This window comes from Myotis nattereri (assembly GCF_964212035.1).
Source record: "Myotis nattereri genome assembly, chromosome: 11".
Classification (NCBI taxonomy): domain Eukaryota; kingdom Metazoa; phylum Chordata; class Mammalia; order Chiroptera; family Vespertilionidae; genus Myotis; species Myotis nattereri.
Window position 1 is genome coordinate 16298537 of NC_138086.1, and position 23643 is coordinate 16322179.

A 23643-nucleotide genomic window follows, 5' to 3' on the forward strand; every position below is an offset into this window, starting at 1 on the left:
GTTGTGGGACCCCCAACCATAAAATTATTTTCGTTGCTACTTCATAACTGTAATTTTGCTACTGTTATGAATCGTAATGTAAATATCTGATATGCAGGATGTATTTTTATTGTTACAAATTGAACATAATTAAAGCATAGTGATTAATCACAAAAACAACATGTAATCATATATATGTTTTCCAATGGTCTTAGGCGACCCCTGTGAAAGGGTCGTTCGACCCCCAAAGGGGTCGTGACCCACAGGCTGAGAACCGCTGATTTAGATAGTCAAGTAAGTTTCCTCACCCCACACACTTAGTTAATGTAAATAATGAACCAGAGAGGTTTACTGATTTTCAATTAGGCATACAAAAGAAAGAAGTATAAGGCACTGACCTTGTGCATGAGTGGGAGAGGGAAAGACATCTTAGATAAAAGGAAGCACAATGAGGGATGTCATAGGGGAAAGCAAAACTAGTCTGGTGAGGAAAACAAAATGTGTATGTCTAAATAACATAATATTGTCTAATTCCCATAATCTGTGCTGTTCTTACAGAAATGATAGTTCTTAAAAGTAATTTCTCAGGTGTTGCTTAGGAAACTATAAATGACGGATTTGGTCCCAGGAGACATCAAAGATCTAATTCCTGTGTCCTTTCATAACAGTTATCAAATTAAAGGCAGGGAAAGTGTAGCCACAGGCAGAGACTGGTCCCAGAGCTGGTGCAGAGGCGCCGGGATCTCTGTGAAATTCTGACTAGAGTAGAAATAATACAGCATTACACTGTCATTGAAGCTGGCGTGGGGCAACTCAGTGTATCAACAAACCCTAGAAAGCAGACAATCTGTCTTTCTAGAGCTCTTCACACGTGAACTCCTTTTGTCCTCACAATCACCCGGTGCCCTTTCCATTTTCATTCTCTTACAGATTAATGGTTTTGGCCGGCCCAAGGTCATAAAGTCACTGAAAGAGTAAAGAGGAATCCAAAAGCAGCATTCCTTTGCTTATTCCTTTTTCCCACTCCCTCACCCACCATAGCCCACTCCCATCAGAGCTCACCCCTGGCAGCAGTAACGTCTGCTGAGTGATGGCCAACACCTGTGGAACTCCCAATCGACGACCTTCTTGTGAAAATGCCACCACACACAACCAAGTCAAAGTAGGGAACAGGAACCTGACATCACAGAACTATAATATACTGCGCATGTTGTACTTCTCCACATGTCAGGGAGGTTTACCTTGCACATGGGTCCTCAGTGTCAACACTGTCAACCCTTTCCATTCACCTGCTCCGCTCAGACACAAAGAATACACCAAATATCATAACAAAATGCTGGTAAACAAATGGCAAAACTGAAATGTGGTGACTGTAACAAGAAACGATATGTGCAACGGATAAGTCTGCTCAGCTGTCCAAATAAGACTTCAGCCATGCCCAGCCACAGAAGCACCTATTCATGCACTGCTTTTGATCTGAACGATGCATTGCTTCTTTGCTTCAAGAGGATTGTATAACGAAGAGAGAAACATTAGCTGCTTGCCAACTCATTGTGGCTATTTATGAGACGCTTCCTGGGAACGCTGCCAGCATGTGTTCAGCCAAGAAAATGTTGAGGAAGCACAAGAGCCGCACGTAAGTGATGCCATTTTCTCTTTAATAATGACAAATAAAATACTGTAACAATTCCCGAATCTATGCTGTCCACAAGAGATTTTTAAACTCTTTTTTCAGGTGTTATCAATTCGTGAAGCTTTTCTGCAGTGATGATTTGAGTTTCACTAGGTATCAAATAACTTCCAGTTTCCCAACATAAATACCAGTTATCGTGCCAGTCAATGGATTCCCGGTTAGCACTGTATTGCTCCAGTCTTCATCCAGCCAGGTCTCTCCTCCCACCTGCCTTCCAGCCTTTTCTTCTTTTGCTTCTGAAAACGTATTTTCTGTTCTAATAACGGGAATACTTGTTTAGCCCTCAACACTCTCCATAATTTCTTCCCCCGTACCTCATGCCGTATTTGTCCCATAAATACTTATCAAAACATACTAGTTGGTGGGACCCTGCTCAGTGCTGGGAGTTTGCTGGTGATCAAAATGATGTGAGTTCGCTGCCTTCACAGAGCATAGAGTGGAGGAAATAATTATACATACAAAAATGACTATGGCTTGATGAACGCTACTGGGGGTTTTTGGAACTAGGAAAATTTGTAACAAGGTTTTGAATCTAGTTGAGGAGGTTATAAAAGAGTTCCCTCTAAGGAAGTGAGTGGACATCTGAAGACCAAGAGGAATTAGCTTGGAAATGTGAGGAGACCAAGGGAGTGTGGCAGGTGATGGTGAGGGGGACACAGCTGGTCTAAGTGGGTTTGAAAAAGGCTCCTTGAGCTGCAGTGAAGGGACCAAGAATCCAGTGGTGTGAGTGGAGGATAATGAGGAGGAACAGGCTTGACGTAAGCCCTGGGAAGGTATCTGGTCTTTATCCCAAGAGCCTGGAATGCCATCCAAACATTTAAGTCAGGTGGACAGTCCCCTGAGTGGGGGCTGGGCTCTTCCCTCCTCGGCTCTTGTCAATCTCTTCCGAAGAAATTCAAACGAGTGACAGAAAGCAAAGCAAGCAAATTTATTAAAAATGCAGTTGGTATAATGCACAAGCGGGCAACTCAGTTACTTTTAGTGCCCCACCCTGTGGGAGTTCAAGGGGTTTTATACCTTCCCCCCCCCCTATAGGATTCAAAGTTCCCCTGTTGGATATCTTGGGTAGCAGAACAGGTTTCAAAGTCCCCTTCTACAGTATTGTGACTTATATCAGAATGTTTGTACATACATCTGGTCATCTTGTTTGGCAAGTGCTAAGACAGTGACTTCTTTGTTCAGTGGTGAGATAAACTCCCCTATCTTTCCCCCTCTCCTGTCCTATGAGCTATCTATGCTATCTAAAAGTTCCTATGAGAAAAACTGCATTTTAAAAGTAGCTACAATTTATTCTAGGGGCTTTACCTATATTAACCACACAACCACATAAACTAGGTGTCAGTAACTATTTTAAAGGTAAAAAACAAAAGCAGGGAGAGGTGAAGACAAATACTCGAGGACACATAGCCAAGCAGTGGAGGGGTGAAAATTTAAGCCCAGAGATTCTTGCTGCAGAGCCCCCCTTTTTTATCACCATGCAATCAAATTTGATGATTTCTCAACTTATGGCTCATTAAACTGAGCTAGAGGGGCAAGGAGTGAAGGAGTGGATGGATTAAAGAGAATCTGGCAGGGGGTGTGGGGGAGAGGGATGCCCTGTTATTCTCTGCCTCCTTTGCAAAGCTTCCCACAGCTTGATGCCATTTCTTTACCCTGAGCCTTCTCAGCACATCCCCGCCCTCTGAAGGGATTCAACACACCTGTCCTCATCACGTAGCAACTGTGTACAGCATCGCTGTATCTTTTCCCTGCAAAGACTAGAATTTCATTAGAGCTGCACCTTTGAAGCTTCTGCAGGGGCTGATGTCATTGGATACATACAGTTTAAAGGAAATCACCAGGTCCTTCCTTAGAATATTAATGAACTCTGGAAAGTTACTGAATCTAAAAGATGCTGTTCTGACCAGTGTGGGAAGAAATTTTCACTGATTCAATGTAAAGAACTAAACATAAGGTTACAGAGTAATTTTAATAAAGCTCAATTTATTCAATATTTAGAAACCATAAGTCCAACAAGTCTCTTCCTTGTAACACAATGTTATTAATAATAAACTGTGGGCCCTGGCCGGTTTCTCAGTGGTTGGAGCATCAGCCTGGGGACCAAAGGGTCTTGAGTTCCATTCCCGGTCAAGGGCATGTACCTTGGTTGTAGGTTCCAACCCCTGGGCGCCAAGCATGGGGGGGGCGGGGAGGCAACCAGTCAATGTGACATCAATGTTTCTCTCTAACTCCCCTCGCCCCCCTCCCTCTCTTCCTCCACTCTCTCTCTAAAGATCAATGGAAAACATATCCTCCAGTGAAGATCAAAAAAAAAAAAAAAGGAGTAAATTGTGGGTTAATTTTTTGGTTGTAGTGAAAAAAGGGCTATACTTTTTATTATATTTATGTAAAATATTTTTCATATATTTATTATATACTGTGTTTTTTAATTGATCAATGAATTCCAAAGGTTTGGAAACCATTTAATCAGTTCTGTTCCCGTATTTATCAAATGTGAAGAAATCATAACTTAAAACTTACAGCAAAGAAAATCTAATTTAAAAAATTAATTTGGGTAAGTCGTATATCTCAAGCCCTTTAGCTGTACACTATGAAGCAGGTGTTCTCCAAGGAATCTTCCTTACAATTAATCTAAATCACTTAAAGCAAATCTAACCACTAAACTAGCAACCTCTTCTCATGTTTTCTGTGGAAGGAACTGAGATGAGTTTTTTATATCCAAAATAACATGTGATTTGTAAAGTATAAAGCTATTTTTAGAAAAAAATGTGCATACTAGTCTAATCATCTTAAAAGAATTACAAAGTTGTTTGTATGTTTTTTTAGCTTTGCACAGTGGCAGTATCATAGCCAATGAGCTTTATCTGAGGCGCAATTATTGCTAATTGGGGGGAAAAATTACAAAGTTTTTATAAAGCTTTTATTTTATAGAATCACATAACAGATCTTATAAGTCTTTCTTCATAGGTATTTTCCAACTCATTACCTTAACTCTCCCTAAACTGATGGCAAATTTTCCTTACCCTTGTAACTACAGAATTTACCACTCTATTCTCTCTGAGCACAAATTTAAACAGAGAAACAAGATCATGGGGCTGAAGCTGGGCTTCCAATCTGTGGGACCCTGAGCCTGAGATCCTGAGTGGGGAGCAAGGTCATGTTCACAGTGGAAAAGGGGGCCACGGCACCGGGAATGTGAATTTCTAAGCAAATGTCTACATGCATCCGAAATGAAGAAGATGCCTCCTCTTCCACGGCCTCGCCCTCCCCCCATTTCATTCAATGTGTCAGAGTACGAGAGAAAAGTCTGGAAGTTCCTGGGGTTGGGCTGCCCTATTCTGCCTAGTCTGTGAAGGAAAGTTTTGGGGATGTTTTTCTCCATCATTGTAATGATATAGAAAATAAAATTTAAAAACGCAGTGTTTTATATTTGGAGTCTCATAATATCGAATGGTCAATGAATCCTTAGAATGATTTACCTTTATTATATGGAACAAACAAACCATGCTCCCACTGCCTCACAGCTTTACAATATTCCTCTTTACTCCTGTTGCCGTTAATGGTGTAACTCTGTTCGCTTTGCTCTCACTTCTCCACTCTCCTCTCATCAGCTGGGAAATGATGGGGCAAAAGCAGAGCGGAATCAGACCCGAGTGGCCAAGGTGTCAGGGCAGCTGAGACACTGAGCCTTTCTGGGTCAGTGTTCTCACTTAAAGTGATGTGACGCCGCCATGATAGCCGAAAACATGAGAATTTATATTTTGTTATGAAAATGACCAAACACACTGAAAAATGGGGGAAAGGAGTTTATAGTGGTTTGGAAATCACTGACTTAATGAATCCCATTCCTTTACTTACCAAATTTGGAGAAATCAGAATTTAAAAATAACAAGCAATCTTTTATTCTGACATGTACCTCCTACCTAGATTCTACGAGTAACATTTTAGTCTAGTTTTTCTTTCACATATCTATCCGTCCCTCCATTAATCCAAATTATTTTTGTTATGCGAGTCACAAGAAGAAAACATGATTCTGTATTAACAAAATGATCCACAGTGGATTGGAAAACTATAAAAATTGGTCCTTTGCTGGACATACAACAGGTGGAGAAACTTTCCCTTGAGAAGGGGGGTGATGTATTAATGTTGACAGAGGAAAAAAATATTAATTTGGGGAGAAAAGATATCCCTAAAAACTAAATCATTATATTCTCCACAATACTACACAAGGATACGAGAGAATGAGCTACAAACCCTTTCAAAATTTAAGTTTATAAAACATGAATCTGCAGGGTAGTAAGTTATTTACTCTTGATAAGCCAAGAGCCTTTACAGAGAAATAAAGTTCCAAATGAAAATGAAAAAAATAAAATTTCTAGAGAGTAAATCAATCTTAAAAGCCAACATTCTGTGAAGTTGAAGAAAAATGAACCTAAAATGTGACTACATTTTCCAGCTGTATATTGGCTCTTAATAAATATTTGTTGCATTGTGTCATTTATACCTTGTAGTTATTTATTTTTCCACCAGATGGCAACTCTGTGAGGAAGAACAATGCTTTTCAATCCCAGAATGTGATTTTCAGGGTTGTGAGGGACTTCAAAGGCACTATAAATCCAGCCACCCTTCCAGAGCTTATATTCCCTCACCATCAAAATGACATCCAAACACCAGACTCCTTCAGGGAAGAGAAACTCGTGGCTCCCTGAGGCAGTAGCCTGTCGATGGGCAGGACCAACTACTGGCAAGTGGTTCCCAGGTGGCACAACTCTCCCGATGACTGTCATGCTCTCACCTACTTCTAACTTAGAAATTCTTTCAAAGGCCATTTTCCAAGTATTTAATGGCAGCTAACACTGTCTTCACCATCCAGGTGAAAGAACCCCTGACTAACAAGATGACAAGACCCCTGACTAACGTGGCGACTCCCCTTTGCACATGACCCGCGTTTCCTCTCTGTGTTCTGATGTCGGCCCCTCGTTCCTTCCAGGTCATCGTTCAATTGTTTATGTCCTTGGTGAAGTCTCCTCTACTTAACACATTGCATGCCGCATAGAAATCGCTAAGACATACGCCAGGGACCGCACGTTTTTGGGCAAACTGCACATTATTTAAATCATCATAATGCACTTTAGGTGTTGTTTTTCAATAATTATAACATTTTTATTTACAAAAACAATTAAACAAGTTCCTAGTACTTTTTTAATGTATGGTACTGCGTAAAACGTTTTCCTCTATGAAGAGGGACCAAACAAAATTTACATAAGTGTCTAGATTCGCTCCTTTTTCCATGGGCGTGAAAATGAGAACACTCGTGAGCGGTCCTTAACAGATGGCGCACGAAACACGAGAAAACTCCTGAGCGGTACGAAAGGTGTTAAAACTGTGACTCTGCCTCTAACAGTCCCCATCCTATTCCCTTGGTCTCCACAGCACTTACACATTATATATTTTATAATTTCTTCCCACTATAAAGTAAGCTCTAGGTGAGCAATGAGTTTGGATGGCTCACCTCTGTATTTCCTGGGCAATGACTATTTGTTGAATGAATGAATGAATGAATGAATGAATGAATGAAAGAAAGAAAGAAAGAAATGAGATGACTGATTAATCTGGGTAAGATCTCACCATCAATGTAAAGAAAAGGACAGATATTAGTTCTAGTGAAGACACAATGCTGCTTCCCTAACCCGTTTGGCTCAGTGGATAGAGTGTCGGCCTGCGGACTAAAGGGTCCCAGGTTTGATTCCAGTCAAGGGCATGTACCTTGGTTGCAGGCACATCCCCAGTAGGGGGTGTGCAGGAGGCAGCTGATGGATGTTTCTCTCTCATCGATGTTTCTAACTCTCTGTCCCTCTCCCTTCCTCTCTGTAAGAAATCAATAAAATATTTTAAAAGAAAAGACACAATGCTGCTGTGAATGCCTGAGATTCCCCGCCCCTTCAGATGGCCTGCTTAGATGCCCACTGGCTCATCTTGCATTTATTTTCAGCTACATTTTTATGGACACTGAGTCTCTCCCGTTTTTGTGAAGCTGGTTTTATGGACCCAAACCCAGGAATTTACATGATTCCCTTCTGAATTTCACCTATGACCCACTCTTTAAGTAAATTATTTTTATACCTTTAGTCAGAAAATTATCCTTTTCCAGCGTGGGCCTCCCGGTCCAGTGTGGAGATGCCCTAAACTGTTTGCACCTTCCAGGTTTCTTTCTATTGTTCTACCTTGGAATTCATAAACTGTAGAAAATCTATGCAATTCCTCACAATTCCCTCAGCAGTGTGATAGTGGTGGTAGAGAAATAAGAACTGGGAGAGGAAAGGAGTAGCATGTATACGCACAAGTCATGCATACATCGGACAGCAGCTGGGTTAGCGAAATATGCCCAACAACTTAGTGCAAGAATCGTAACTGTTATTTGTGTAGAGCTTTAAGATTTGCAACCATCTCCATTTATACTATGTCTCTCTAATTACAACTGTGTGATGCATGGTGCATCCTCTTCTGAAAATGCACTGAGTCTCTGAGAGAGCAGAGGCTCCTGAACTTGAATGCCCACCCCAATCATCTGGAGGACTTGTTAAAACAGATCGCTGGGCGCCCTGAGTTTTTTACTCCATAGGTCTGCAGCGGGGCCTCACAATCTGCATTTCCCACAAGTGGTGGTGCTGATCTGCTGGTCTGAGGACAGTGCTCTGTGACGTTCTGCCTTCAGGAAGGGATATGAATGCGGGTCAGGTGATGTAAAAGCCCAGCACTCTTCTCAACAGGCGACTGTGCACCTCATGCCTGGACTTTGTAAATGGACCGATATAAATTCTTAGGGAAATTACGAAATTATTTCTTAGCCCTTTCAAGCTCCGGAGGAAAAGAAGGCTATATAAAACCTCTCAGACTAAATAGTCATTTTTTACAAAAGAAAACTACCAGTTCTCGAATCAGTACTTCCTAAACGGAAGCATCCATTTTCTAGAGACTGGCTACTTTCAAACGAAAACCAGTAGAATGCACACGAGACCACCACTTGACCAGTTTCAGGTCCTTATCAGAACAGACTGTGCTGCACACAGAGAACCTGTCTACCCCGCTCCTTGGTTTATTTACTCTGATTTCCCTCTCCCTCCTTAAAAACAAAAACAAAAACACTGCTTGCATGGAGGTGGGGAGATGGGCTTTGAGATGGTAGTCCCCGATCTTCTCAGGTGGCCAGCACTTGAATAAACCCCTTTCTTTTTCCACCAGCACCTGTCCCGTGAGTATTGGCTTTTGTGGCAGCAGGCAGCCAGCCCTGGGTTTTGGTTACAAATTCACCAACTACTGCTTTCGTTCATACTTTCACCTCATCACTCACAGACCACTGCAACAGACTCTGAATTCCCTGTCTTCATTTTCAAGTTCCTTAACCAAATTCTCCATGACACTCAAAACTTCTTTACAAAACACTGTTGTTCACACTGTCCCCTCCATTATGAGGCCCTTGCTCCCAATCCAGCAGAGTTCCATTTCAAATGCTATTTCCTAAGTATCTTTGCTTCTCCGGCTGAAATCCATTCCTTCATACTCCCAGAAGCCTTTATCAGTTCCTTCTCATTAAATGTAAACATTTATACGTGACATGTCTATTTCTACCTAAATACTTTCAGTAAAGTGAAAACAAGTTGATCTGAATGAAGCAGTGGGTGAAATTGGGAACCTGATGACTGTAAAGGTGCTTTGGGACAGCCCTATGGCAGAGGTCCTCAATTCAATGTGCACATTGCAATCACCTGGGTAACTAAAATAAAACTGATGCCTAGGCAGCTCATAGGACTTGAGTGCAGCCCAGACATTGTCTTTTTTTTTTAAGGTTTTATTTTTTTTTTATCCTCGCGGAAGGATATGTTTTTATTGATTTTTAGAGAGATAGGAAAGGGGAGAGAGGGAGGGAAGGAAAGAGAGAGAGAGAGAGAGAGAGAGAGAGAGAGAGAGAGAGAGAGATATGAGAGACAAACATCCATCAGTTGCCTCCCATATATGTCCTGATTAGGGATCAAACCCACAATCTGGGAATGTGTCCTGACCAGGAATCGCACCTACGTGGTATACAGGACAACATCCAACCAACTCAACTATCTGGCCAGAGCCACAAGTCTTTTTAAAAGTTCTCCCGGTGATTCTGTTGTGCATCTTAAGCTGAGAAGCACTGCTCTGTGAGGAAAAAAAAAAGAATTAAGAAATTAATAAAGGATTTTTACATAGAAGTAAAAACCGGGTGGAAATCAACAGACATCACTGATTTTTACAGTAAGTAAATATTACTGTAAAAAAATTCCTAGGAGGCGAGGAATTCCTTGGTACAGTAAGGGTAAAATGGCTTACAATTTAACTCTGGGCTGAAGCTGAACAAAATGAGATGGGCCGGGAAAGGACCAGCAAGGGAAACTGCTTGGAATGAGAACAAAGAGCAAGTGGTGAGAATGAGAAGTGCATTCAGGTAAGGAATTCTGGGGAAGATGCTATATGTTGGGAAGTTTTCAAAAAAGACAAAACCTGACATGTGTCCACAACGGAATGTTACTGAATGGAGATGAATGTTAACAAACGCAGACAAGATTTGAAATCAGGGTGACCTTGGTCATCAACAGGGAAGAGGAAAATGCATGTGAGCAGCTGAAATCATAAAGGAACACAGAATCTCAGAGGCGTGCCAAGATGACAGCATAATTGTGGAGACAGGTATTGCCAACCGTAGCGCAGATGTGAAAATGGGAGGTTTTGTGGAGTACAGTGTCCCCCTACTCCCCCCGCCCCAAAATTCCTATGGTTTAGAAAACCAGGTATGCATTTTAAGACAGTTCTGTGTCAGTAGTTGTAATAATCAGTAATCCTATTTTCACCAGTTAGCATTAAATGATTAAAATAGGCAGTAAATGCAAAACCAAATAAATTCTAAAACAATAGCAGAGCAAGAACATGGCCTCGGCACCTCAATGACGTTCACAGTATCATCACCGTGTGAAGCCTCCCTCTTTTACCTCGGTGCTTCTCTACACTCTGACCCTCCCCCCACCTTGACTCCTGTGCGCTGCTTCACACACCAGGGAGTTTGCAGAGGAAGAAAACACTTTAACTGTACACTAAGCTTAAGTACTATCAGACATGCCAGATCTCTAGCTCACTAAATCCTCTGAAGTATTCACATTATTGAAAATACTGTGCCCTAACCGGTTTGGCTCAGTGGATAGAGCGTCGACCTGCAGACTGAAGGGTCCCAGGTTCGATTCCAGTCAAGGGTGTGTACCTGGGTTGCGGGCATGTCCCCAGTAGGGAGTGTGCAGGAGGCAGCTGATCGATGTTTCTCTCTCATCGATGTTTCTAACTCTCTATTCCTCTCCCTTCCTCTCTGTAAAAAGTCAATAAAATATACATATATTTTAAAAATACTGTGGCTGACCAACATCCCTCTGCAGGACAAATGCATGATGATGATTCTATAGCAAGAGACAGGTATACTATCAGCGTGTTGTAATACTGCAAGGAACTGCATAGATCTGTGATAGCGAACCTTTTAAGCTCAGCGTGTCAGCATTTTGAAAAACCCTAACTTAACTCTGGTGCCGTGTCACATATAGAAATGTTTTGATATCTGCAAACATAGTAAAACAAAGACTTATACTTTTGATATTTATTTTATATATTTAAATGCCACTTAACAAAGAAAAATCAACCAAAAAAATGAGTTCGTGTGTCACCTCTGACACGCGTGTCATAGGTTCGTCATCACTGGCATAGATAAACTTACCTGAAATCACCCAATCAGTGGTAAGGGCTTTAGAATCATTTTCACTTTAGTAGCTATTAAACCTAATGTGTCCCAGTAATGAAAAATAATGTTTAATTTTTATAAGGAACATCAGCCCCCTAACTAGTCGAGGTAGGCACGGGGAATCAATTTTACTACCAGAGAATGCAAAAATATATACAGAGGAGAAATGCAAAAGAAATCCATTATAACAATGGCATCAGGAGTAAAATAATTCACATTATAGTCCCATATCATTATGGCAAAACATATTTGCATCACTAAGTACAAGAGAAAGTGTAGCCCACAGACCACACTAGGTTAAAAACTAACTATAATGAATAGTACCTAACATTTGACATACCAGTGCTATTTCCAGGTCCTAGTTATTAAATCTACAGTAAAAGTGGTTTATTGATCTGTTTTCAACATTCTGAGGCATAAAACGGCTGTTTTGTTCAGATATGAGAAACAGCTATGGAAAACTCTTAGCCTACTGCCTGCTCCCAGCAGGCACTCAGCAATGACAGTCCCAAGTCCACTAACTTGACCTTTCCCTCCCCACCTAACAGATAGATTCTAACCACCCTCTGAAGAGCATCCACTGAGCATTCTCAAATCAAGACAAGCACACTGCGTTAACAAAAGACACCTAATTATAAAAGTGTGCCCGTGCTAATTTCTTACAGATGAGGGTAAGTCAGATTTAAAGCTGACAGTGAGGAACAAAGCAAAGAAAAAAGGCAAAGGAAAGGAGAAACCAATGGGGTGGGGGTGCAGGGAAATGGTAGAAAGAGAACGCAAAGGCAATGCTAGTGTGAAGAGTAAGTGACGAATTCTTCAAGTGCTAGGTCTATCACGAAATATGTACCCCATGTGAATGTGCTAAGAGTGCACAGAGCTGTAATGATCCCGGGTTTGGGGACTGCCAGAACTACCCCATTCATTCACATCCACAGTTTCAATGATTCGTCTGGGCAACCAGCCACCCCCAGGAGATGCTAACCCCAGAGACACCAACAGCAGTCAGTCTGAGGATGACAGCTTCTCTTGCTTAGGAGCTGATGCTAGCAGAAGTGGCTCTCACAGGGTTCTCAGTGTCCTGTTTCTCCAATGTGATCCTTGGTCTCTCAGGAAATGACTTTCCTCTCCCAGAGTAAACTCAACAAGACACTCAGAGCAGTGTTCCTGCTAAATCCTCCCGTGCTGGTGCTATGCAGTCCTTTCAAAGAGCAGCTCCTGTGATTAACTAAGTCCAAACCTCCCAAGGGTTGGCTATACAAAAGCCTGAGCGTACCAAGCAAGGCTAACACCAGGCCTGGTCATTTGCCCACTTAGTGCTGTGCCCCTCCCTCTCTGAAAGAGTCTTCCTTGGCACTGCTCTTAGAAACAAGTTCTCCTTCTGCCTCTCTCTGAATTCCAGTATTGTCAGCCCTGAGCAACTCACAAAATTCCTCTTAACAGATCTATCTAGGGCTGCACAAAAATTCAAAACTCACCGTCAGCCCTGGAGAGGTCAGAGCTCCTCATTAAAAGTATGCATGCTAAGTTATAATAATGAATTCTGGTCTAATAATTGTAGTTTTCTATTTTGTCAAAGTGATTTAGGATGAGCATTTTCATGATTAGGGTCCCATTATTTACAATTGGGATAAACTGCCCAGTTTTTCCAGATTAACACATAATAGTTACATTATGAAAAAGGTATTTATCATTATTCATTCACTCACACATATTCAAATGCCCAGCTCTGCCCCATATTCCTGAAAACACAGTGAACAAAATGAACAGAATCCCAAGATGTCATATTAAAATTCTACAGTGTGACACTTATCTCCAAAATAATCTGGAATATTTTAAATATTTAATAGCAATAAATAAATAAATAAATAAATAAGGTAATACAAAACATATAGGAAGTAAATACACCGTGACTAAATGTCTTAGGGGTTCTTTATCATTTAAGCCTTTCTACACACTATGAACATGTAACAATTATGATAAGAAATATTGGGCACTGAAATATTTGCTGGTCACTTTAAGAGTGCTACTATTTTATTTTTAAGACTGCAGATCACATTGAATGTACTAATTGCTTGAACAGAATTATTTGCCAAGAGTAAAATTCTATAAAGCAAATTTTTATGACAAGAATAAAAACATATAGCACAATGGAGGTCAAATTATACTGTACTATAACTATCAAAAGATACATTTTACTCTTCCTAGCACAGCAAAGATAACTAGTTTTTCAAGCTTAGTTTATAGCTTTGGGATTATAAGGAACATGCAAATATATTAACAATTTTCCTACTAAAATAAATTCAATATACATAAAACAAAAAACACCTAGGGAGAAAAGTTTGTCCTTGCTTTTAACATGCATGTGTACATACAAATAAACATCTATACTCACAGGAGTAACATGCATTGACAAAAAGCTACATTTAGCAAAGATTTTTTTTTTTTTTTAAATCCTGCTAGGCCTTTTTTTTTCTTTTTTTTTCTGTCTTTAGGGCTTGACAAAGAATGTAGAAAATTACCAAAGTAACAAAAAAGGACACAAAACCACACTTCAAGCAAACTGCTTGTCAGTATTAGAACCTGGTTTGACAAACAGGTTTAATCCGCTTCCTCAAAGGTCATGCTATCAAGGTGAAGGATGAACGTCTTCTGCCGAGTTAGGCTGGCTGTCATTCGGGGAAGGAGGGCGCTCCGCCGCCTCTCCCACGTGGGTCGCTTTATTTGGCTGCCTTGCAGGAGGAAGTTCGCTGGCGGTCCCCTCTTCACTAGGTGATAGAATACCAGGCCATTCATTTGACATCAGAACTTGCAGTGACTGTGTTCCGTCTTCAACATCCACTCGGATTCCCAAAGCATTAAGAATGTCACACTTGCACATGGGGCATGTTCCATGTGACAGAATCCAGGGGTCGATGCAATTCTTGTGGAAAAAATGTTTGCAAGTCAGAATACGAATTGTGTCATTAGGCTTGTAGAGCTCGAAGCAAACTACACAGCTATCTCCGTTGGGACTTACTTCCTCATCCCCTTCTTTCAGTACCCGGAGCTGAAGCTGGCCAAACGCTAGCTTGAGATCTGTTGCTAAGCGCAGCCATCTCCTGCTCTGAACCCTAGCTACCCAAAGTCTTCGAATATGATAAAAGACGAAGTACGTAAACGTAGCGGTGGTGACAATCAAAAAAGAGACAAAATAGTGATTCATCCAGATGATGTGTTTCCTCCCCATCTCCACCATGACTGTAACATGAACTCCCTTCCGAATCAAGTGCAGAATCTCCATGCCTTTTAAGTTACCGATCATCAAGACCACGATGTCTTCAAAGGCCTGATGAGACATGGGGAAAATCTGGTTGCCGGTCCCTGGGAAGTTGTAGACGATCACTCCGCTGGCTCCCTTCTCAACGGCCACCTTAATCTTCTGTGAGAAGGGACAACCTCCCCGTTCAACAAGCGCGAGCCACACCCTTGAGTTCTTCGATCTGCTGAAGCTGGTACTGGGACTGCAGGCATATTGCGATTTTCCATCTGGTGGCACAATAACTCCCGACACTCTCTTCAGAGTGGAGCTTCTTCCAAATACTCCAGTTTCCCCCAACTCTGACAGCATGCGATTCCCAACATGAAATGATATGTTCATGTACGCGGTCCAAACAGCGCTGGCTCTGCAGCAGCTCCGACTAAGCAGCCAAAGAAGAGTAAATTTGGCCAGCCAGGTCGACACAGTGCTGTTTCTCTGAGTGCCAATCTGGAGTAGATTCATCTCTCTCTGCCTAATAAGCCAAGGACCGATCCAATGAGAAGAGATGGCTCCCACATCTGTTGGCAATCAATTTAAAATAACAAAAGGAAAAAAACCTTCCGGGTGAAAACAGCTTCCACCGTCTCCCAGCATGTTTTTGTGAGAAATTCTTCAAGATGTTGTATGAGTTGCAGATGTTTTATTAGAGGCAGAGAGAGAAAAACTTTACATTGGGGGGAAAAAATCCTAGTTCACTGCTGTAACTCTACATACTGCTTACTGTTTGTTGGGTGATGTGATTATGACATAAAAGGCAACAGCCAATTAGATAAGAGCTTAGAGCAGTGGTTCTCAACCTGCTGGCCCTTTAAATACAGTTCCTCATGTGGTGACCCAACCATAAAATGATTTTCGTTGCTACTTCCTAACTGTAATGTTGCTACTGTTATGAATCGTCATGTAAATATCTGATATGCAGGATGGTCTTAGGCGACCCCTGTGAAAGGGTCGTTTGACCGCCAAAGGGGTCGCGACACACAGGTTGAGAACCGCTGGCTTAGAGCATCCTGTAAAATAAATTGGCTTGAAGGCGTCAATGTTGTTATGGGTAATTTTTCTAAGTTGTTATAAGCTACATTTCATCCCTGAGTGGCAAATAATGTTAGCAGATACCACAATTAAACTAAAAATTAAATATAAAATTCATACAACACATGCATTTTAAAACCTGAACGCATATGGAAGAAAGCTATCTATATATATAAAAGCCTAATATGCAGTGTCCCCTCAGGAGTTCCACTGACCTGGAGTTCGATCACTCGCTATGACGTGTGCTGACCACCAGGGGGTGGCACGGAAAAAGGAAGGCTGGGGCTGGTGGCCAGCAGCCGCTAGGGACCCTACCCATGCACTAATTTCGTGCAATGGCCATCTAGTCTATCTATATCTACATCTACATCTATATCTATATCTATATCTATATCTATATACACATACATATAAAAGGCTAAGTGTCAGTGTCTGTCCAACCAGTAGCTATGATGCGCACTGACCACCAGGGGGCAAACACTCAATGCAGGAGATGCCATGATGTGCACTGGCTATTTAAAAATAAATGGCACCACAGACCTGGCACCAACAAACCAACACTCAGCTTCCCCCAAGTGGGACACAGGCCCCACTGCCACCTGAGAGTGACACCCACCAATGCTGCTGAGACCCCATGGTGCAAAATGCGGACCACAGCTCAGCCCAGAAAAAGTGGCTGTGGGCGCCGGGTAATGACATCACGTAGCAACGCCTGGCTTCCTCTCCCTAGTGACTAGCATCCTTGGAGTTTCTTCAGCCCAGGAACCCCACTTGCTTTATAGCCACGTGCAAACACTTTACAGTTTAACCAAATGTTTGTGAAGTGTTTTCCCGTGCCTCATCTCATTTGATCCTCACAGAAGACCTGGAGTAGGTAGATAGGAGACTCAGTAGAATCCAATTTTCTTTCCATTAGCAAGATGCAAACACCAATATTAAAATATTTCTTCTAATTAATTTCCTTCCAATGTGCACAGATCCATGCACTGGGACACTAGTATAACTATAATTTTTCTTCAAAATAAATATTTTCAACAAAATGGCAAGTTTTAACAAAATAATTTAAAATTAGCACTGCCACCAAATACATGGTAAAAATGACAAATTCTGTAATACCATTTTTAACTCACATTTGGTTAAAATGCACATTTTTTACTTATCATGTAAACCACTGTACTAAATTGACTTAAAAGCTTCCTCAGAAGTTTGGTGTGGATTTGATTTTTTAAAGTAGGGTATCCTGTTAAATGACACCAGCCTTACTTCCTCACACTTAACACTGATCAGATATAGGAATGACAGCAGGAAAGACAGAAACATGAATCTCATTTCTCTGCAGACCTTGACATCTGATAATAATCTAACAATATTTTGAGGGAAGAAAAGGAAGGGTGCAGGAAAGTTTAAATACAACAGTTTTAGTTAAGTATAACTCATTGTCAACAAAAGTGTAACTACTAATTTTAAAAAGAAGAGTTTCAAGGTCCCCACTTAAAATCAACCACAGCCCTAACCAGTTTGGCTCAGTTGATAGAGCATTGGCCTGCAGACAGAAGGGTCCCAGGTTCAATTCCGGTCAAGGGCATGTACCTGGGTTGCGGGCACATTCCCAGTAGGGGGCGTGCAGGAGGCAGCTGAATCGATGTTTCTCTCTCATCGATGTTTCTCTGTATCCCTCTCCCTTCCTCTCTATAAAAAAAAAAAAAATCTATAAAATATATTTAAAAAAAAACAACCACAGCAGTGACTATTAAAGGCCACAGATGTTTTTAATAAAATGTTTGCCAAAATCAACAAACATCCCTAGAGGAAGACCTCACATACACACTGTCAGCTCTGCCTGTATTTTAGCTACACTTATGTCAATGGCACCATCTGACATTCAAGCCAAAGAGTGTGAACTAACAAACATGGGCAGTCACTGGGGCTGCCATACACTTTTTGGGGGGTATATTTCAGCGGTTCTTATTCACCAGCTAGGAAATCAGTGAAGGATTTTGACCTTGAAAATGAATGCCTCTCACCTCTATGCACAGGATGCTAAGAGACACTTTTGGTTGGGTCTCACTAGGACAATGGATGATAGTACTTCTTATGAATTGTGAATCAACAGCACGATTACTTGAGGCAGGAAAGAGGAAGGAGAAAAGGGCCATGTGTGCCCAGCAAAAAGTAGAATAAGAGACTACTGACATGAACTGCTCAGCTCATAATGGTCAATTTCCTTTACCAAAGGCCATTAATCTGTTTGTACTTCCATAGAGTCCACTCTTTAAAAAGACAGTATAGTTAGTATGAAGTGTGTGGACACACAAAGTGTCATCTGAGTGGGACATCAGTGGTTCAGCATATTGTCCATAGAGATTTTCATCAAAACAATGTAACCCAAATCTTTCAGTCTCTCATGATTACACAGGGGTTTATTCACATGCTTGAAAAGAGTAAAAGGAAAGTAAAGCAAAAGACAGAATTCAGAAGGTCAACTGAAAATTTCAACTCTGCACTTTCTACATTATTAAAGAGAGAGACCAGTATTTTGAGAAGAAAAGCATTTACTAGCTTATTTCTAGAAGGGAAATCTGATGACCATAGCTGCATCCTACTATGGTAGGATTTAAAGTGCTCTGGTAAACAAAGATGATTTTTTGCAATGCTGCCCTAAATGAGACCTATAACAATTTAAAACAGTTTTAGTTACATAACTAAAAGTGCTATCATCTACACTAATAAAAGAGAAACATGGTAATTGGCGTACAACCGCTACCCTTCCCATTGGCTAATCAGCGAGATATGCAAATTAACTGACAGCCAAGAAGGCAGCCGGCAGCCAGGCAGCTTGAAACTAACATGAGGCTTGCTTGCCTCAGTGACGGAGGAAACCAACGTTCCCCGCCTGCGCTGCAGGCCTCTGAGCCTGCAGTTTAAGAAACTCTGTAACAAATACCGCTGGACTTCAGCCAGCAGATTCGCAACATTGTAAGCAAAGGCCAGAAACCTACTTTCAGCAGCGGAGGCCTAAGAGCTGGAGCCAAGCCTCAAGCTAAAGCTGGCCCTGAATAAAAAAAAAAAAGGGAAAAAGGAGCGGTGGGGAGCTTCAGTCACCCCTAGCCTGAAAACAGCCCTCAGGCCCTCACCCAGACTGGCCAGGCACCCCAGTGGGGACCACCACCCTGAAGGGTGTGTGACCAGCTGCAAACAGCCATCATCCCCTCACCCTGGCTGGCCAGGCACCCCAGTGGGGACCCCCACCCTGAAGGATGTGTGACCAGCTGCAAACAGCCATCATCCCCTCACCCAGGCTGGCCAGGCACCTCAGTGGGGACCTCCACCCTGATCCAGGACACCCTTCAGGGAAAACCAGCCGGCCCCCACCCATGCACCAAGCCTCTAATCTATATAGTAAAAGGGTAATATGCCTCCCAGCACCGGGATCAGTGGATCCGCGAGGCCTCCCGGCACTGAGATTAGCATGACAGGGGGCAGCACCCAAACCCCCTGATTGGCCCTGCTCTGTGTGTGACAGGGTGTGGCACCCCAACCCCCCTCCACCCACGGGCCCTGCTCTGTGTGTGACGGGGTAGAGCCATAACCTCCCCATCGGCCCTGCCCTGAGTGTGAGAGTGGCGGCGCCCCAACCCCCTGATCAGCCCTGCTCTGTGTGTGACAGGGGTCGGTGCCCCAACTCCCATATCAGCCCTACTCTGTGAGTGACAGGGGGGAGCTCCTGAACCCCCTGATGGGCCCTGCTCTGTGTGTGACAGGGGGGAGCTCCCCAACCCCCTGATCGACCCTGCTCTGTGCATGACAGGGTACAGAGCCCCAACCCCCCTGCTGTGTGCGTGACAGGGGGCAGCGCCCCAACCCCGATTGGCCCTGCTCTGTGCGTGACAAGGGGTGGCGCCACAACCTCCCCATCAACCCTGCTTTGAGTGTGACAGGGGGCGGTGCCCCAACCCCCCAATCGGCTCTACCCTGAGCGTGACTGAGGGTGGCATCACAACCTCCCAATCCGCCCTGCTCTATGCATGACAGGGGGTGGCGCCCCAACTCCCCAATTGGCCCTGCTCTGAGCCCGACCAGGGCCTGCACCTAGGGATTGGGCCTGCCCTCTGCCACCCGGGAGCAGGCCTAAGCCAGCAGGTCGTTATCTCCCGAGGGGTCCCAGACTGCGAGAGGGCACAGGCCGGGCTGAGGGACCCCCCTCCCCCCCGAGTGCACAAATTTTTGTGCACCGGGCCTCTAGTCTATATATATAAAACCCTAATATGCATAGTGTTCCCTCAGGAGTTCCACTGGGAGACCAGGAGTTCAATCGCTCGCTATGACATGCGCTGACCACCGGGGGTGGCACAGAATGAAGGAAGGCCCTGGCCAGCAGCCAGAAGGCCCCAATCGGCTCTGATCACCAGCCAGGCCTAGGGAACCAATCCATGCACAAATTTCGTGCACTGGGCCTCCAGTCTAAAATAATTATTAAGAATATTAGAGGCCCAGTGCACGAAATCCATGCACTGGTAGGGTCCCTAGTGGCTGCCAGATGCCAGCCAGGGCCTCCCTCCCTTCCCCCAGCCTGTCCTACCCCCTGGTTGAACTCCCGGACAACTCCCAGTCGAGGAGACAATTTGCATCTACGCTTTTATTATATAGGATAGTACCTACCCAGTTAGTAACTCTGGAAACCAGATCCTTTGGTTATTAATAAAATTAATTAATGGAGCATTAAATCAATATCTTATCCTATAATAAAGTTTATTAAGCAGAGATATTATTAGATATCAAATGTTAAAGAAACTATGGTAACAAAGTATAAAAATTAACATAAAAACCTTTAAAACAGTGGTTCTCAACCTGTGGGTCACGACCCCTTTAGGGGTCGAACAACCATTTAACAGGGGTCGCCTAAGACCATCAGAAAACACATATATAATTACATATTGTTTTTGTGATTAATCACTCTGCTTTAATTATGTTCAATTTGTAACAATGAAATTGGGGGTCACCACAACATGAGGAACTGTATTAAAGGGTCGTGGCATTAGGAAGGTTGAGAACCACTGCATTAAAATATTATGACTAACTCTCTGTGACATCAATGTGACATTGTAATTTGAAGGTAAAGACTAATTTGCATTTAACATATGCTAATGTCCTTATGCAAATAAGAGCAAAAATGTATAACAACTAAAACTTCTTAGAAAAACAACAAGTTCAAATAGGTGAGCATGATATGGAGTTTTATTTTAAAAACACACAAATTTCACCCTCTTTGGTACTTGGGTAGAGAAGCTGGAGTTGAATTTTTCTCTCTACATATAGTGCTAAAAGAACTCATCTAATTTTAATCTTTGAAAAGACTTGGTTACATCTTCAGAAAATTCTCTGGGTTTCTTAAGTTTTCAGAATGTCACACTTGCACATGGGGCACGTCCTCCGGGCTAAAAGCCAGGGGTCAATGCACGCCTTGTGGAAAAAATGTTTGCAAGTTAAAATACGTACTGCATCTTGGGGTTTGTATGTGTCAAAGCAAACAACACAACTGTGTTCATTGGGATCGAGTTCCTTATCCCCTTCTCTGAGCACCCGCAGTGGAAGCTGAGCAATTGCTTTCTTCACATTTGCCTTTATCTGTCTTCGCCTCCTGGTGGAAGAGTTGGGCGCTCGCGGCCTCCAGGCGCAGTACAAGAAAAGGTAGGCGACGGTGGGAGCCAGGAAGGTGAACAGAGACATGACGTAATAGCTCAGCCATGGCATGTGCATTCTCCCCACTTCGATGACGATCGTCACGTAGACTCCTTTCTGAATCAAGTGCAGGAGTTCCAGGCCTTTCAGGTTGCCTATCATCACTGCGACTGTATTCCCCGTGCCATGGTGAGACATGGGAAATACTTTGTTGCCAGTACCTGGATAGTTATAGATGATCACGCCGTTGGCTCCCTTCTCTGCTGCCACATTGATTTTATGTGTAAAAGTACAGCCTCCCCGTTCAATGAGGGCCAACCAAGAGTCTTCCAGCTGAGGCCTGCTGAAGTTGGTCAGAGAATGACAAGCATTCAGGTTCCATCCTTCCGGAAGTACCACCGCACCGGCCACCCTTTCCAGGGGAGAATGATTCCCGAATACGCCACTCTCTCCTAGTTCGGATATAATGCGGTTTCCCACCTGAAATGTTATGTTCAGGTGGGCTGTCCAAATGGCTTTTCCTTTTGCGTCAGGGAGGCTAAGCAGGAGGAAGATGCTGAGCCGCAAGAGTCGAGATGAAACAGAACGATGAGTTGGAGGAGTAAGTCTAAGCAGGCTCATTCCTCCATTTGCCTATGAACTGACTCACATGAACAACAAAATGCCAAGTATAAAAGAAAGTCAAAAAAAAAAAAAAAGAGAGCTAGCTTCAATTGTTCACAGGTGATAATTAAAGCACGTTAATAGAAAAGGTCTGCCTGGATCAAAGATATCTTGCTCCTTCCACCATTTTTATTTTGTGTAGATAACCTTTCTGACAATGAAACAAGAGTTGTTAGCACAATGTGATTTCAAGAAAATTATGACTTCCTAATGGGTGAATTGTGACATCAGAGGTAGTTAAGCCAATCCAAGAGTTTATGTTAGTGCACTGCATACTGAAATCCTATTGGCCAAAAAGCAACTAAGCAATTACTCATGGTTTTTAACAATTTGAATAAACTCTAAAGCAATGAATAAACAGATAAGAATAGTATATTTACAGTCTTGGGTTTCTTTCCTCATTCTGGATAGGTTGAAAAGCTGCCTAACCATGTTCATACTCATTGTTTTACTATCTGTCAGGGAAAGCAGCCATCATATACCTGGCCAGTCGCTAGTTTTCTTGGATGGTATGCTACGTAAAATGCCATTCTATGGGAAGCAGGAACAAATCTTTCCTAGCATCTTCCAAGAGCAAATGCTTGCACAGGCCTAAAGACTCAACATGGGGACAGTGTAATATAAACTTACACTGTTAGCCCAATATATTGTCATCTTGCAAGGAGAATTCAGCTTTATGCACAAAAATAGCTACTGCAATTGTACGATGTGCTAGACCAGTGATGGCGAACCTATGACACGCGTGTCAGAGGTGACACGCAAACTCATTTTTTTGGTTGATTTTTCTTTGTTAAATGGCATTTAAATATATAAAATAAATATCAAAAATATAAGTCTTTGTTTTACTATGGTTGCACATATCAAAAAATTTCTATATGTGACATGGCAACAGACTTAAGTTAGGGTTTTTCAACATGCTGACACGCCGAGCTCAAAAGGTTCGCCATCGCTGTGCTAGACAAATACTAGGATGGGTCCTACATCAAAGAAGAACACAGACATACGCCTACTTTGTAGAGCACGTTATCCAGTGAGGGCAGATTTTAAGCAAATGCACAGAGAAACGCTTAAGTGCAAGTCGTGAGAAGGGCTCTGAGAAGAAAACAGAGTATCGAGAAAAAGAAGAGATGTAACAGGGAGGGAACTCTGATTAAAGAAGTCCAGGGCACTGCTCTCTAAGAAAGTGATACTTAGCCTAAGACTTGAAAGCTAAATCAGAATTGCCCAAGCAAAGAAGGAGTTAAGAAGATTTCAGGCTGGAGCAACCGCAGTTTCAGGACCCCAAGATACGAAGATGGCAGAGAAAGGATCTGAAGAAACAGACGTTTGGCAAAGTGAGAAAGGAGAGAGCTACGGGTGAAGAGGGAGGAGAGGCAAAGGGCAGGCCGTGTGCAGGGTCATGAACGTTAGAGTAAGGATTTTGGATGATGTCCCAAGGACAAGAGAAGCACCGAAGGGCTCTAAGCTGGGAAATGACATATAAGTGTCTCAAAGTGT

At 42.6% G+C, this 23643-nt stretch overlaps 3 protein-coding genes across 5 annotated transcripts in view; all 3 read right to left on the reverse strand.

Moving 5' to 3' along the window:
* The window catches only part of CADPS2 (calcium dependent secretion activator 2), a 480839-nt gene that overhangs the window by 326296 nt on the left and 130900 nt on the right, over positions 1 to 23643 (reverse strand). The gene's annotated exons all lie outside the window — the stretch shown is intronic.
* On the reverse strand, positions 13523 to 15528 carry RNF133 (ring finger protein 133). Its single transcript, XM_081102208.1, has one exon. It carries the CDS (start codon positions 15235 to 15237, stop codon positions 14104 to 14106), a length of 1134 nt encoding a protein of 377 aa, XP_080958334.1. The 5' UTR covers positions 15238 to 15528; the 3' UTR covers positions 13523 to 14103.
* RNF148 (ring finger protein 148) lies at positions 21193 to 22104 on the reverse strand (the record flags this gene model as incomplete). Its single annotated transcript, XM_081102209.1, has 1 exon — positions 21193 to 22104. The coding sequence occupies one exon, from the start codon at positions 22102 to 22104 to the stop codon at positions 21193 to 21195; it is 912 nt and encodes a 303-aa protein (XP_080958335.1).

Bases quoted from the DNA above. Each gene is read 5' to 3' on its own strand.
- RNF133 (XM_081102208.1), bottom strand. From the start codon at position 15,237: ATGAATCTACTCCAGATTGGCACTCAGAGAAACAGCACTGTGTCGACC.